At 35.5% G+C, this 17,206-nt stretch overlaps 1 protein-coding gene across 1 annotated transcript in view; it reads right to left on the bottom strand.

Annotated features, from left to right (window-relative positions):
• Window positions 1-3,914: 3,914 nt before the first annotated feature.
• The window catches only part of LOC121460735 (UDP-glucuronosyltransferase 2B17-like), a 16,296-nt gene continuing 3,004 nt past the window's right edge, over window positions 3,915-17,206 (bottom strand). Inside the window, exons 3-6 of the mRNA XM_041671241.1 lie at window positions 16,375-16,506; window positions 11,899-11,986; window positions 11,207-11,426; window positions 3,915-4,213 (exon numbers count right to left, since the gene is read on the bottom strand). Of these exons, the coding sequence (XP_041527175.1) occupies window positions 3,934-4,213; window positions 11,207-11,426; window positions 11,899-11,986; window positions 16,375-16,506 (720 nt within the window). The 3' untranslated portion in view covers window positions 3,915-3,933. The remainder of the gene's footprint in view (window positions 4,214-11,206; window positions 11,427-11,898; window positions 11,987-16,374; window positions 16,507-17,206) is intronic.

Below are 17,206 nucleotides of genomic sequence, written 5' to 3'. Positions count from 1 at the left end.
CTCCATAAGTAGCCTCTTTGGTGCCCATTGTCCTCTTGAAGTAGATTAATGCTGCCAGGAGCAGACATGTCTCATTGTTATGAAAAGTCCTAAGTTATTAAAACATTAAAGGTCCTATTCTGTAGTCTTTGAAAGATATGAAGAACGTCTATCTAAAATATATCTATGTACATCTAGAAAATCTAACTAACATGACTATAAACTTGACATTATTAATGATTACCCATTAACAACCTATATGCATTACATTTTTAAATGAACTATACAATCACAATACCTTAATCAATATTAGAAATACATATACATATAACAAGATTGACGTTAAATTTAAATCACTAAAGCAAAATCCATATCAATGCAAATTATTCATACCTATATCATATCCCCCATTAATTGTAAAAGAACATTTATAAACAATATTTGGGAATATGGATGCAGTTATTTCTCTCCTAACTGCTTCGTGCTGAATGGTGGCACTGTCTTTCAAGGTATAACCTGTGTGCCAGGTTCATCTCAGTCAGCAGTTGAGTGAAGTAATTTTCTGAAGGTGTTCACAGCAACCTTGCAGGAGGACGTGGTCTATCATACCATACTGCCATAGAAGCAATCCACAGGGTCTCATCCTCTGTGAAAACAAAAGAAGAAACTCTTTTCCAAAGTATCATATCCTTAGATCCAAATTCTGAAGTCAAGGCATTTTCAAAATATCTATCTTGGATTAGTTCAGCAGCAATTATAAACAAATATATTTTAGCAGCTATTGCTCTTTCCTCAGCATTCAAACAATTCAAAGAGAGCATAATAGCATACAGTATCAAAATACTCTGTTTATTTTCCATCTTTGTACACCTTTGTTTTAACCTCTATTTCGTTTCTTTTTACTTCTATTTTATATTCTCTGTATATATTTGACCTGAAATAACTCTGTGGACCAGGCTGTCCTTGAACTCTCAGAGATCCGCCTGTCCCTGCCTCCCAGGCATTGGAATTAAAGGCATGTGCTACCATACCTTGAAGTCACAGAGGTCAATCTCCCTCTGCCTTCCAAGTGTTGGGATTAAAGGTGTGTCCTACCACACACAACTACTCTCTTTCTTCCTTTTTTTGTTTTTTACTTTAAGAACTTTAACTTTTAGTCTGCATATATTTTTAACACACTGTAAATAATTTTAAAGGTTTTGTTTTTTAATCTCTCTTTACTGTATCTCTCTTTCTTTTTTCTGACTGAGCCTTTAAATTACTGAGTAATAAGGGTAGGATTAAAGCCATGGCTTTGGCAGCTGGATCCAGCCAATTCCTTAGCTTTACAGTCTCACGGCAGAGGTACCGGCTGTAGCCATGTTTATTATCACAAGTCTATGGCGTTTCAAGGTCCCTGCCAGCAAGCAAGCTGCAGCAATATGTCCACAGACAACACTCAAGTCCTCTCTCTGTAGTCGGCCCTCCTGCCTCAAACAGTCAGTGTTTGCCCTGGCAGGATGGCCCAGAAAGCCAGCATTTTTAAACGGTGCAGCTTTTTTCCTGCTATGGCTGAAAACTGAAAAGCATGCATTCAGCTTTTCGTCAACACCCTTTAAGTGTTTCGTGGCAGGACCTCTAAAAAGAGCTGCAGGGTTTTGCAGCTAAATCTGATCAGGAAGTCTCTCTTAGATGAGAGTGCTTGCTTGCCTCTAGCAAGCAGAGCAGACCTGAGAAATTGCTGCTACCAAGAAAACATGCTTTACTCTATTCTTTTCCAAGCTTTCTCAGGCTTTCTGTGGACTAAGTTATCCACGTCTGGGTTATGATAATAGCTTAATCCCATATTGCATTTGGGTTTCTGATCCTATTGCACGCACTGGCTTTGTGGGAGCCTAGGCAGTTTGGATGCTCAACTTACTAGACCTGGATGGAGGTGGGAGTTCCTTGGACTTCCCACAGGACAGGGAACCCTGATTGCTTTTTGGGCTGGGGGGGGACTTATTGGGGAGGGAGAGGGAAATGGGAGGTGGTGGCGGGGAAGAGACAGAAATCTTTAATAAGTAAATAAATTTAAAAAAATGTCAATTTTAATTTCTTAGAGGCCTGCTTCTCCTTTAGAGCCATATATTGTATTATTGTTTTAGAAATTTTGTTTCTGCACATTGTGATTTGTCCACAGAGCAAGTCAATTGTATTGATTTTATGAATAGAAAGTCATGCTGTCTAGTTTCTTTTTACTAAGTTTATTTTGTTAAGAAATATCTTACAATATGAATAACCTGAAGGAAGGAGAGACAATCCAAGCAGTCTAGAAGAGTTTCAGGACAACTGAGCAGCTTTGTAGGGACATTTTCTAACCCGTCAAGGTGCCTTCATGTTGTGCAATGAGCTCTAGTTTTCAAGAGTCTATGAGCCTGATGATAGGGACTTTAAGTTTTAGTTGCAACAGAACAACCACAAAATTGTTTGAGCATAGTAAAATTGTTGAAAAATACCTGTATAGAATATATATTAATATATGGATACATTAACATATCTAATATGGGTCTAATAGAAACAGCCACAAAGGATCGACTGTTCAAAGATTATATCTGATATCAATCATAGAATAATAAAGAGTTATAAAATGAGAATAAGATAAACAAACAGATATAAAATATTAGAAGTTAAGTTTCATTTAAGAATGGCAAATAAACTACTCAAATATTTAAAATAAAGAATTATTTTAAATTTTATTAGTATTCAGAGACATGTTCTCATGCTTATCAAAGACATTCCCTATAGTAACTGAGAAAATAATAGAGCTATTTAAATTGTCCCTCAAGAAAATTATTCGCATGTTTGGACTAGCAAACTCTATTCAAACTGATAATGGACCTCATCTTCCTTTGCTTCCTCCTTCTCCTTTTCTCCACCTCTTCCTTCTTTAGAGACAGTGTTCCATGTACATGATCCAAGTTAACCTTATAAATCTTATAAACTTTAAGAGTAAACATTTCTTTTCCCTTGATAAAACTGAATCATCTTACTGAGGACCCTGATGGGCTCTATTAATAAAGTTTTCTGCCTGAAGGATGATTCAATTTTGAAACTTCTCTCCAACCCATCTTCTCCAGTTCCTCTAGCTATGTAGACATCTGTCTTTAAAATTCTGGTCTTCTTGCTTATACCAACTCTCTTCTGGGCTAATTTGAATAGGCAACTACTTTCAGCTCCTAGTTTTGCTTCTAAAGTCACAAAATGGTGAATGAAACATTGCAAATAAGTTGGAATATGCATGTGTAGTAGAAAACTTACTTGATAAGAAAAGTGAAAAAGATGAACTATGTCTTTATTTAAGGCACAGGTTTTCTTTGTATCTTTGGAGTGTGGACTGGAACTCACTCTGTATTGACACAGACCCCTGCTACAGAAGTGTCATGGCCCTCTGCAGAAGCACAGGTCCAGATAACACCATGGCCTCCAATAGCAGTTCAGGCCTCTCTCATCAGGCCATTCCTTACTATCTTCACGTCTCCAGTCCCACCTCTCTTCACAGAGAACAAACTGGTCCCACTTCCCTTTCTGTGTCTCACCTCTCCACCACATATTTGCTCATCATAATGCTGCATGCCCTTTATAATAGCTACGTCTGTCCTTAGTTTTTAAATTTTCATGTTTGTTTGATAAATAAGAGAGTTTATTTCATCTCATAGCTTCCTGTCCATTGCTGAGGAATGTAGGCCAGGGGTTGAAAGCAGGACTCGGGAAGCAGAACTGAAGAAGATACGATAGAGGTAATATGCTCACTAGGTTGTTCCTTATCATTTGCTCAGCTTTTTTATTATGTGTTTTATTTTGTGAGTTATAATATATTTGCATTATTTCTCCATGCCCCTCTAATGAAGACATGCCTTGATAGAGTGATCAGTGAATGTTCAGAAGGCCATTCATAAACTAGAATGATGCTGGAATGAAGTTCATGTGCATTCTCTACTCACTCTTTATTTTATTTCCCATCATTACAAACTTTCGATAAATGAATAAGAAGAATTTTATGGCAAGGGAAGCTATGGCTGCCACACAGGCCAGTAGGAATCCAATCACATCCAGAGAGTGGTACTGGTACCAGGTGAGGTTGTGTGCAAGTGGCCTCAGGTGCTTGGCCCCTTTGTGGCGCATGACAAACTCAATCCAGAAGATGACTCTGTCCAGAGGTTTCATGGGCTGGTCATGATGAATGGTTGATAACCACATAGCATTCTTTTTGTAGCTGATAGAAGGAGAACAGGCATTAACTTAAATAAGAAATGAAAAATGCACATGTGTAAACTTTTGTGTAAACATTAAAGTTAGTCACACCATATAGAAAGAAAATATATTTTGTTTCATGTTCAGATGCATGTCTGAGTTCCTTGAGCATGCAAGATTAAGCATTGAAAGAGAAAAATAATAAAGATCAAATATTCCTAAAGTAGAGTTTAGAGACAGCTAAGTTATAAACACAAAATAAATCAAAATGAGATATTATTTGTGTATATAAAGCTTCAGTTATCCAGAAGCGAATAGTAGTAATTTTTGTGTGCAAAATGTGTACTAGTTTCAGGATGTATAAGTAAGAAGACAAATCTCTCTTGAATCCTCATGGTGGTGCATATCTGTATAAATATGATAAAGATTGAAAGAGATTTTTATGGTAAATCTATCAATGATTAGTGGTTTTAATTACAAATGTGTCCTGGTTCTTATTAATTAGCCCCAATAGCTGCTTCTCATTGCTTTTACGTTTTTCTAATTAAGGTCATCAAATATTTGATAAAATTAATAGGAAGAATAATTTTTTACTCTTTTACTGTATTGAATTTTTTATTACTTTTATTATTCTTATTATAAAGTATATTCACAATAAATTTTTGCTATTACGTTTAAATATGTGAGTGAAAGAATATGTGTTTAAAATGTGTAAACTGTGTGTGTATATGTTTGTGTGTTTATGTTGGTTGTGAGATCTGCTGGAGTTAGAGTTATAGATGTTTGTAAACCAACTGATGTAAGTGTTGGGAACAGAACTCTGGCCCGCTGCTGGAGTAGACCTTCTCTTATCCACTAAGCCATCTATCAAGCCTAAGTTTTATTCTTATTGTTAATATTCATTTTCTGTTATTATTGTAATTTTAGAAGTATGAGTTGTAAAAATTTCACATTGAAAATCAAATACAAGGTGTACTTGATACTAATGTTGAAATAATTATTGATGAGCATATAAAGGGGAAGGCTTATAAAGACAAGTCATCAACTCTGATGACATCTAATGCAGCAGAAGTAGCAATTGTAATAATTGTAACTTACTGTCTTTTTATTTACAAAGCAAAATAAGAGAATTATGAATTTATTCTCATTAAATGATCATCATTTCTTAGTATGCATGTTTAACATTTAATTTGTAACTCATCTTTTTAGGAAATGAGAAGTGGGGAAACTCCTTAGGGATGGGTGAGGAAGGTTAATACAAAAGAAAGGCAGACAGTAATAAAGTACCAATAGCAATATCAGAAAAAGCCATGAAAAATTTTACTATTAATAATTTACTCAATTCTCCCACAACACATACAATTTTATGTATAAATATACATATATAATTTTAATGATCTCTTCCTCTTCTATACTGATGGTGCTCAATTGAAGAGTCAAAGAGCAACTTACACAAACCTCAATACCAAATATGAGAAATTTTCTTTTTAAGAGATTGGCCAAGTCTGTGAAAGAAATTCCTTAAACACAGAGCCTATTGGTGGTGCTTTTTCTCCAATGGTGGAAGGTAAGTTTCTATTGCTGAATGAGCATTCCATTCAGAAGCAGAACCCAGAGACCTCTCAGCTGGAACTGACGACATTGCCCAACCTGAAACTAGCTTTTGTGGTATAAAAAAGTAGAGAGGATTGAAAGATTTTAAAAGCCAGAGGGAAGTGCTGTGAAGTTGTTTCTTTGATAAACTACACTCATGAAGTCTCAACAACATAAGTCCCTAAACAAGATCTGAATAATGATGACACCTATAGTCTTTTTAACAACATAGGTCCCTAACAAAATCAGAATAATTATGAAACCTATACTCATTCTCAAAAACATAGGACCCTAACAAAATCTGAATAAATAGGACATCTATAGTTGTTCTCAACCAAATAAGTCCCTAAACAAGAACTTGATGTGGATCATTTTGTGTAAACATAAAAATAATTACATAGTATTATCACAGTATTTTGTGAATAAGATTGCTTAATAAAGAAGTGACTCTGGCCCAAGACAGTGCTGAACAGAGCTAGGCAGGTAAAACTAAGCTGAATTCTGGGAGAAAGAAGGTGGAGCGAGAGAGAAGTCATGCAGGCCCTGGAGGAGATAAATAGCCGGCTATTACTGGTAGGCCAAAACCACATGGCGATACACAGATTAATAGAAATAAGTTAATTTAAGATATAGGAGATAGCCAAAAAATGTTCATAAACTAATATCACGGCAATGTTGTAATTAATATAGTTTCTGATTGTTTATTTTGAGTCTGAGTGACTGGGAACAAACAAGCAGCTTCTTACAAAAGATCTGAATAAGGATTACTAGTAGCCATGCTAACATGAAAAGAGGTAGATTTTACTCTGGTACTTATTCCACATGAAATTTTTAAAGGGACTGAAGTAATGCAAAAAGTCAGAAAATAAATTCTTTTTCTAAACAAGCTATTTGAATTTTTTTTTTTTTTTTGGTTTTTCGAGACAGGGTTTCTCTGTGGCTTTGTAGCCTGTCCTGGAACTAGCTCTGTAGACCAGGCTGGTCTCGAACTCACAGAGATCCACCTGCCTCTGCCTCAAAGTGCTGGGATTAAAGGCATGCGCCACCATCGCCCGGCTAAACAAGCTATTTGAAAAGAATTTCTAAATGAATTTTTTAAACAAAGAAAAACAATTATAAACTTCTTAATTTGTTTCATAGCAATAAGGTCTCAATATTTTAATTTATCCTGAGACAGGTTGTATATTTAAATATCTAACCATACACTTAATTTTTGTTAATATCTATGGTTTTTTCATGTATTACAACTTTCATAAAAGTTACATATCTCTTTTATAGCAGTTAATTTCTCTCTTGTAATAGTTTCCTATGGCTTCTAGGTGTACGATATCTGGTACCACCTCTAACATTTCAGTGTTGCAAGGAGGGCTGCTTGTTTATACTTGGACACGCAGCTAGTTTAGACCTGAAATAATCACACAGAAACTGCATTAATTAAATCACTGCTGGGTCCATTAGCTCTAGCTTCTTATTGGATAACTCTTACATATTAATTTAACCAATTTCTATTAATCTTATGTCACCCTGTGGCAGTGGCTTAACAGCAATGTTCTAGCATGTCTATATCCGGAAAAGGGGAAATGATGTGGGAGCTCCTTCTGTCTGTGTGTTGCTTTTATTGGTTAATGTATAAACCTTTTGGGCCTATGGCAGGCAAAAAAAATATTTAGGTGGGGAAAACTAGGCTGTATGATGGGAGAAAGAAGGTAGAGTCAAAGATATTCCATGAAGCCGCTGGAAATAGACATGCTGATACGTTGTTGGTTGGTCATGACCTCATGATAAGGTATAGGTCAAGAGAAGTGGGTTAAATTAATAAGAGTTAGCCAATAAGAAGTTAGAGTTAATGGGCCAAGAAGTGATTTAATTAACATATTTTCTGTGTTATTATTTTGGATCTAGAGAGCTGGGAACCAACAAAGGACTCTCCCCTCTAACAAACTGGTGTCAATGGGGTGGACTAAAATCTAGGTAAAATGTGAGAAAGCTTGAAAAGGAATTCTAGACACAAAAATGCAGAGTTTAACACAGCTTCTTGCTGTTTGCTGGTGGTGTGTTGCAGTCCCTTAGGAGACTGATTCAGTTGTGACCATCTTAAAATACCAGCTTTCTGGCCTTGCAGCCAGTGTAACCCTAGCTCTATTGGAAGATGGATATTTGGATAGGGTTTGTGGTCATACTGCTGCAACTTGCTTAATGGCAGCATGGACTGGCTGTGTGCCTGAGAATGGAGCTGTGGGCATGGCTCTCAGAGGCAGCAAAAAAGCTCTGCCATGCTGGACTGTGCCAAGCAAATAGGAAGTTCCATATACATCATAGTAATTGTACAGCTTGAGTTTTAGCCTGGACAGGCAAGCAGGTAGTACCATATATACCATAGTAATGGCACATTTTAAGTTTAAAGAAGCACTGTGCAATTTAAAAAAATTCTTTACTGGACAGTAAAGAATTATAGATACATAAAATGACAGATTCAGAAATAAAAGACGTCTAAATGGGTCCCAGTGTTGGATAAATGCACGTAGTTTTGGGAGAGAGAAATAAAAATGTATAGAGAGTTGCAAATAAGGAAATCATATAAAAAACAAAGTCTTTAAAGAGACAGAGTATAGACAGTCTTAGAATAAAAAGAGTTAAGAAAAATAAGCCACAAAGATAATGGAAAATTCACAGAGAGTCTGAATTGTATATATTATTATGTTTTCTTTGAGTTGTTGACTGTAAAGCAGCTAAGTACAGAGAACCATTTTTTGTATGGGCTGCTAAGCTAAACCAGCATGTATATTATGAAGGTATCACAATTTCCAAATTTGGGTTTAAGGATGTGTTGCCTTGGAAAAAAGGTTCTTCTCTTGTTTCCACAGAGGTTGAGAACCTATGGATTGGTTCCAGACTGGTGCTGTTGATGGAAAAAGACCCCCTGAAAGGTTGCCTTGAACACCCCTCAAAAATTATTTGTCTAATAAACAGCAGGAAGCAGTTTGGAGAAAAACTACACTCAAATTCCTAAATATTACTTATAAATTTGTCTTTATATTTAAAGGAGGATATGCTATAGAGATTTGCATTTGTATGGATCTTGGTTTATTGATGCAAATCTAAGGTCAATCTTATTATATGTATCTTTCTGCTTTTGATTAAGGTATTGTGATTGTGTTGTTCATTTAATAATGCAATGTATAAGTAAGAAATATAGATTAATGTTCAACTATAGTAGTCAAACTTGTAGTCATGTTAGGTTTTCTAGATATATAGAGAGATATTTCATTTAGGTATTCTTTTTTTTTAACTTTTTTTTTATTGAGAAAAGAAAAAAAAACAAATTTCCTCCTCCTCCCAGCCTCCCATTTCCCTCCCCCTCCTCCCACCCTTCTCCCCCTCCCCCCACTCCTCTCCCCCTCCCTCTCCAGCCCAAAGAGCAGTCAGATTTCCCTGCCCTGTGGTAAGTCCTAGGTCCTCCCCCCTCCGTGCATTTCTAGGAAGGTGAACATCCAAACTGGCTAGGCTCCCACAAAGCCAGCACATTACATAGGTTCAAAATTTAGGTATTCTTAAAATATTTCAGAGATCTTTAGAATACGACATTTAAATGTTTTAAGAAATTAGGACTTTTCATGACATTGAGACACATCTGTACGTGGCAACACAAGCTACTTCAAGAAAACATGGGCATCAAAGAGGCTGCTTATGACGTTTGTTAAGCAACTGGGCAAGAAATTGCTCTTGTGTGTCCACATAAACGGACATGCAGGAACTGCAAAGAAATGACTGTTGAACTTGCCCAAATGTGAGATGTTTCTTTGGGGTTGCTGCTACATTAAAGAGTCTGCCAGACATTCTGCAGGACACAGAAGAACATTACTGGCAAACTGATAATATATGCAGAAGCAGCTTTAAGAGTTCCTGCTTCATGAAAAAGTCCTCTGGGTACTATGGGTCTGAAGGCCAAAGATGCCCCAACAACACAGAAGAACCTTGGGTGACTATCCAGGTAGCAAGATGTCCCATCAATTCTACAGTTTTAGAAATTACTTACATTGTACCTCCTGTTTACTTAGAAAATTTTATGTCCTTCTGGAGTCTTTGATAGAGTTGAAGAATTTATACTTATAGTTTTCCTTAGTTATGATAAAGAATAAAATAGATATAGAAATTGTAACTATAATTCCTGCTTGATAACTGTTTTATTGAATGTAATTTTACTATGTTAAAGCCTTTCTTTTTGTTTAAACAGAAAATGAAGAATAGTGGGAGAAAGGTTTGCTTTGTTCGGTCTTGGACACCCAGCTACTTACAGTTGAAATAATCATACGAACACTGTATTCATCAAATTACTGCTTGGCCCATTTGCTCTAATTTCTTATTGATAATTTTTACAACTTAATTTAAGCCATTTCTATTAATCTTTGTGTTGCCATGTGACTATGGCTTACTGGGAAGTTTCTAACCAGCACATCCATCTCAGGCAGGAGATCCATGATGCCTGCCACTTTGCCCTTCTTCCCAACATTCACTTCTGTCTTCTCTGCCTACCTAACATCTGCCCTATTAGGCCAAGCAGTTTTTTTACTGATTAACCAATGAAAGCAATACATAAACAAAAGGACCTCCTAACCACTATAATTCTTGCTTGATAACTGTTCTATTAAATGTAATTTTACTATGTTAAAGCCTTCCTTTTTGTTTAAACAGAAAAGGGAAAATGGTGTTGGAAGCCCTTCTGTGTGTGTGTTGCTCTTATTGGTTAATGAATAAAGAACTGGTTTGGCCTATAGCATGGGAGGAAAAATCTAGAGTCAGAGAAAAGCCATGGAGCTGACTCTGGAGACAGGTGTGCTCAAACTTTGCCTATAAGCCACTGCCAGGTTGTGATATTCAGATTAACAGAAATGGGTTAAATTAAGATGTAAGAGTTAGCCAATCAAAAGCTAGAGATAATGTTCCATGCAGCGATTTAATTAATAAAGTTTCTGTGTGATTATTTCTGGTCTGGGTGGCAAGGAACTAATAAATGGTTCTCCTCCCAGTATTTTATTTCACTTCACTTATTGACTATTGAAGTTTTATATTATCCTTAAATCTCTGACCAATTACTTTACAAAAAGAATTAAAAATAAAAATTGTCCAGAGCTGGTATCATAGGCCTGGTGGACAAGCTCTTTGGAGGATTAAGTAGAAGGATTTCACATTGAGGAAAGGTATGATTTACATAGAAAAGAAATATAAAGCACAACATGGAAATTAAAAGTAAAAACAAAAAAAAGGAATAAAAACCCTATGATACTGAATCATACCCTAATTTGTCTCTGTACCTTCCATTATTTTTGTCCCAGGATAATTCTTGCATTTTTGGCCTTCAGTGAGAATCATAATTAATGATACACAAATACCAACATATATACATTTCAAAAGGAATACTCACAAAGGATTATCTATGACAGCCTCCAGTGCATCGAGTAAATCTGCCCTTTTTATTGTTCTGAAATCTAATGAAACAGCTGCTCCTTTGGCTACTAAGTAGGCAATGTTATCATGCTGATCTCCAAACAAAGGAATGCCAATCATAGGGATTCCAAAATGGATCGCCTCATAGATTCCATTGGCTCCACCATGAGTTACAAAGGCTTTGGTTTTTGGATGACCTAGAATAACATGAATTTAGGTTGACATTAATTAGCAGTCTTAGACATGAAATGAGAAATGTGCACTATCAGGAACTGAAAGATTTCCTACATGAAGATTAATTTTACTTAATTCAATTTATTAATTTAGTTTACCACACAACTTCTGTTTCCCCTCACTTTTCATCCCAAGAAAACCTATGTGAAGATTCTAATACTCATAACCTTGGTGAAAAGTTTGCTTCTCTCAGAGTAAGAAGAAACTAAATTTCCAGAAAGATATTTTGCAGAATTGCTTTGGACTTGAGAGTTGAACTATGAAATTCAAATTTCCAGTTGAACACATTTTGTACATGGTAGCTAAGAGAAAATGAGTATTAAAAGTGGCCAACTGCATAACAGAACTTGTTACATTAAATAAATAATACATTCACTAAGTTTCATATAAGGGACTTTGAAGTCAACTAGGATAAGTTTGTTCTGAGAGTCTTACCTAGAAGGTCATTCTGGGGGAGCCATTTGTAAACTCTGGTATTGGATCCTAAGGTGTCTGGTGTTTTCCCCTCAAATCTCCAAAGAACCTGTTAAAGATTAGATGATCTTTATTGCTGGAGCCAACTTTAGCATTATTCAGACTAAATAAATTATATTTAGGAATATAAATATAGATAATATGCATATATGTATGTAACAGCATTAAAATGATGCTATGAATTTGAAAGAGAGCAAGTTGAACAGATGTGAGTGGGTTTGGAGTAATAACAATTGGGAGAAATGTTGCAAATACAGAAATTGTAAAAGTAGATCTTTTTATGTTTAAATATAACATAGGTAAATACCTCCCACAAAAATGGATTAGGACATCAGAAAGGGTATAAATTGAGAATTCTAGAGAGACTGAGAAGAAGATTGTGCCAGCAGAGTCTGTACATTGTGTGATTCTCTGTTTAGAGTTAACTATTATGATTATAACCCCAAGTGTCCAGGAGAAAGTGCTTTAGAAGAAGAAATATCTGACAGAGTCAGAATGAATATTGGAAAGGCATATAAATAAGGGTAAGGGATCCCCATTCAATTTGGGTCACTTAGGCATTGATTTGAACTACTATAAAATACTAAATAAGATAAGGAGGTTATTAATCATGAAGAAGAAATGACTAATTCCTTGCATGAATATAAACTGGAGTATATCATCTTAAATTTAGGAAAGAAGGAAAATTGAGGAAATTTTCCCAAGGTAGATAGTATCAACGTAAATACAGCACCACTGTCAACTAAGCAGGTAATGGCTCCTCTGCTCAATTTTTGGAGTCTCCTTTAAAAATGTTTCCTGTAGTGCCTAAAGGCACTCCTGAAGTATGGGGTAAGGAATCTGATAATCAACCAAATCTTGCATTCTTTCTACTTTTTGACAAGAATTTCAGAGAGCTTATGAAAAAGCTTAAGTTTACAACCTAGACATGGTAGGGCACAACAGGAAAAGATATTTATTTACCAATTCCTCCCTGACCTCATGAGCTCAGCTTTGTGTTTCAGTGAAATTTCAACAAAATAAAAGTGTTTATCATGGGTTAGACATAGATAATATGGAAGATTTTAAGAAGGCTTGTGCTTTCTGTGGATCTACTGCTCCCTGTACCTATGAATCGTTTTGGTTGGAACAATAATGCTCAATGGTTGCTGTATGATTTCCATATATTTGCTAAAATGGTTCTTAGCCCTTTCAAACTTCTTCAGTGGCAAGTGTGGTTCGCAGAGAAATCCCATAAAAAGTTCTAGTGCAAAGACTGGTGTATTCCTAAATATCACATATGAAATTCTGAAAGAGAGTGGTAGATTGGTATCAATAGATTATCAGCAGCTAATATGCTTCTGACAGCTCTCTTCCACATTAGGGATGTAGCTATGGCTTCCTAGATTTAGCTGATATGGAATCTGACTTCAGGTCTAGGAAAGTAGTAAAAATACAAAGTCCCTCTCTGCCTAATGGCTGATTTCATAGAGAAACTCATAGATGCTATTGAAAACTAAGCAAAAGGGGATCAAATTCAAGTGCTATTATTAAAACACTTAGCTTTGATAATGTTGATAAAGATTGCCAAGGATTAATCATGCCTCAAACAGAGATAGAAAAATGTTCTGGATTTTCCAAAGTTAATTTACTTTAGAATGTAGGGATCTACAAACAAAGAGTAAAATTAGCTGGTATAAAAATCTGTGCTTTACAAAAATAGATGTTAGGAAAGTGGCCTTTGAAGAAGCAATGTAAATTACTCCTACAATTGTATGTTCAGATTCAATGAGTTCCAGGTTGTACCCTATATGCAATGAAGGAAAACATTGGATTAAGAAATGTTGAACAGCCGGGCAGTGGTGGCACAAGTCTTTAATCCCAGCACTCAGGAGTGGATACAGAGGCAGGCGGATCTCTGTGAGTTTGAGGCCAGCCTGGTCTCGAAGAGCTAGTTCTAGGACAGGCACCAAAAGCTACGGAGAAACCCTGTCTCGAAAATAAAAAAACAACCCCCCCCAAAAAAAAACAAATGTTGAACCAAATTTGATGAAGATGGAAATACATTGCCTGGAAAAAAAACCAATATCAGCTAACAGTAGGAAAATATGTTTAGGGGTACCCTAAGTGACCCACAAAATTAGAGGCATTTAATGCAAAACTAACAACATTGATGCCAGACTTCAGATTATCATCAAACTAGTTTTTGTTTCATGATATCATTCAAGGAAGTGCTGCTATTTGTAGCCCTTGCCCTTAAGTACTGCCGTTTCCTCTCTTTGATATCCTTTAAGGTTACACACAGAATACTGGGGACTTAAACTGCATCAAAGAGTTTAACTTTTATTGGCTTTCAGTAGTTTATCCATGAATGCAATCATAGTTCAGACAGAAATCCCAAATGAACATTTCACAGGGCAAAGTGCAGTCACGAATACAGTGCCTACTAATTGTTCGTTTAACTAGAAGGAAAATTGCAGTTATTACTGATATCTATACAGCCTTTCACAAAGAAACATGCTTTGTGAGCAAGGACTCAGTACAAGTAAGACTATGTAGATTTAAGAAACTTACGAAAGGAAAATGATAAACCATTATTGGACTTAAAAGTAAATGGAAAAATGTTTACAGTATTATTTAATTATCATGAGACTGATGTTTCTATTATAACCATGGAATAATGGCCACCTGGATGGCTTGTTATGGGGGGTAAATTCAACCCTAATAAAGTTGGGAACTGTGAGTCCTAAAACATTAAACAGAATGCTATACAATTACAAGACATAAAGGAAATCCTCCGGCCTCGTATTATTCATATTCTGATTAATTTTGATAATGATGCGTTCAACAACAGACTCATGCAGAGATCTATATTCCCACACCTAATGATACCCGTTCTCCACAATCGAAAGTCTAATGAAAGTTTGAGTTGTGAAAAATGAAAAACACTAGTAAAACAGATAAAGAGATTATGGGGCCTATTTTCCCAAGTATATGGGGACATAAGTATGACTTAGTATTTCATAAAAGTCAAAAATTACATAAATACCTAGTGACTCTGTCTGGAAATCTCGATGGCTTGTTTCTACGTAAAAGATAAGGAATCTTCACAAGGTTGTCAGAGAACAGTGAAAAACGGGCACATAGAGTCCCCCATTTCTCCCTGGAATTTTCCTGGTTTTGTAATTAAAAAATAATCTGGTATATGAAGATGGTTGATTGACTTATGAAATTTTAATGCCACCATGTGGCAAATGGGAGCTTTACAGCATGGTTTACCTAAAGACAGCTATTGGTGGCCTTTAATAGTTTTACATTTGTAAAAAAATAGTTTTTACTATACATATTCATCCCCATAATAAGGTACATTTTACCTTTTCTGTTCCTTCATTCAACCATAAAGAATCTCAGTTTTGATATTAATGGATTATATTAACCCAAGACATGATAAAATCCTTTAATATGTGCTAATACTATGCAGCCAAAGATTTAGACCCTGTGAGGGAGGCCTTCCCTTTGGTGAGCTTAGATTTGTTAGGTTCAATCTTTGAACAAATTGCTAAGGTGCTTATTTAATATTGCAAAGTTGACCTGGCTGTCTGGTTTTCCCTTTATACTTCAGCCCCTACCTGAGGTACCCTCCTGGATAACATTCACTTTGTGGTAATAGAAGAATTATAACTATTTGATTCTAAATTACAAGAGGCATTTGTATGTTGTGTAGTGTCATAGACACAAGCTCCCTATTTCTTCCTTGTGTGTTAGGACTCTCACTCTGACTAATTAAGAGCAGAGTGGAGAGTTTCATCTTTTATGATGAGGACATCACTATGAGGGAATCACCTGTCTCTACCTTTGCTTTGGATATTTCTCCTACATATACTGGCAGACCAACCATAAAATAGATTTTTTTTTTATTGCATTTTCTTTCAGTTAGCCAAACATGTACTTTGATTGACAGTTGGTGAGCCTAGGTTCTCCTCTTTTAAATGGCCCTTTCAACTGAGCACTGAGGAGGCCTACTTTAAAATTAGGATGCAGAGTCATGTTCCATTTCAAACTTTTTCTAATACTTCTTACTGTTATTCTGATAGAAATACTAAAGACAGAATAACTCACCCGAAAATCTAATGTATGCAGTGACTTTAAGTAATCAACAAATAGAACAAGTAACTCTGAAGAATTTGGCTATGTCTACGTAGACTTGATAGCAATGTCATCATCCTGTCAGCATTTCACAATGTTCCCATATTGATCACTGTGTTTATATCCAAGTCACTCTCAGTCAAAAACACCTTTTGCAGTATTGAAACATCTTTTGTGGATATCTGTTTGGCTAAGGGAAATTAGAGCTTCCTTAAAACTTTACCTTTCACAGAATCATTTCTATAATCAGACCTTTCAAGGACGTTCACAGACTTAGTATATAGTCACCTCCCATGAACTGCTTTTCCTCACCTTTTGTGGAATCTGGGCAAGGGCCCATGCGATTGCATTGGCTTTGTCTTCTGACATGTTGCTGACCATTGACCCCAGAGAAAACACCACGACACCATGCTCTCCAGAGGACTGGACAAATTCTTCCATTTCCTGTGAAGAGAATTTGCTTCATGACTAAATACAGTTGTAGAATAATCACTCATGAAACATTTATGAAAGAACTAAAAGAATAAAAATTGAAGTGTTTATAGGAATATTTAGTATAGTGGTGTTAAAACATACAGAAGATCAACATGACAATATCAAAGAATTTGAACTTTGCAGTTATCCACACAAATTACACTCACACATTGTCCAACAGATATTCTATATATTTTCATCTGGGAAAATGAAAACTCAGGAGAGTAAGCATATTCTATGAAGCATTCAAAAATTGTTGCTTCATTTATAAAGTTTTTGCTTACAGAAATGGTTGTTAATTTTTCCCTTGCTATTTTATTTTTCTTCTATAATGGCTGATTTAATGTTATTAACAAATGTTAGATAAAATAATATTTATTTAATAATATGTACAATGTGGTAATTTTCACAAAATTCCTACTATGATTAATAAAATGTTTTGAATCTGTGAAACAATCATAACTGCATGATAAACATATAGTACTTAATAATTTTCTGATATTGTATATAAATAGGGTATTTTCAAAGCTAATATCTAAAATTTTACTGGTTGTAGTGAACTATGTCTATTCTGATTGTTCAGATATCAGACAATTTCTTAGGATATATGTTAATCATAACTTTTGGTCATAAGCAGTTTTTGATTGATGAGTTTAAATGACTTAATTTC

This window comes from Microtus oregoni, unplaced genomic scaffold (genome assembly GCF_018167655.1).
Source record: "Microtus oregoni isolate MIOR12 unplaced genomic scaffold, Mior012 000021F_ref0000039, whole genome shotgun sequence".
Taxonomy (NCBI): domain Eukaryota; kingdom Metazoa; phylum Chordata; class Mammalia; order Rodentia; family Cricetidae; genus Microtus; species Microtus oregoni.
The sequence above is the reverse complement of the archived record's forward strand: the minus strand, read 5'-3'. Positions and strand labels throughout refer to the sequence as shown.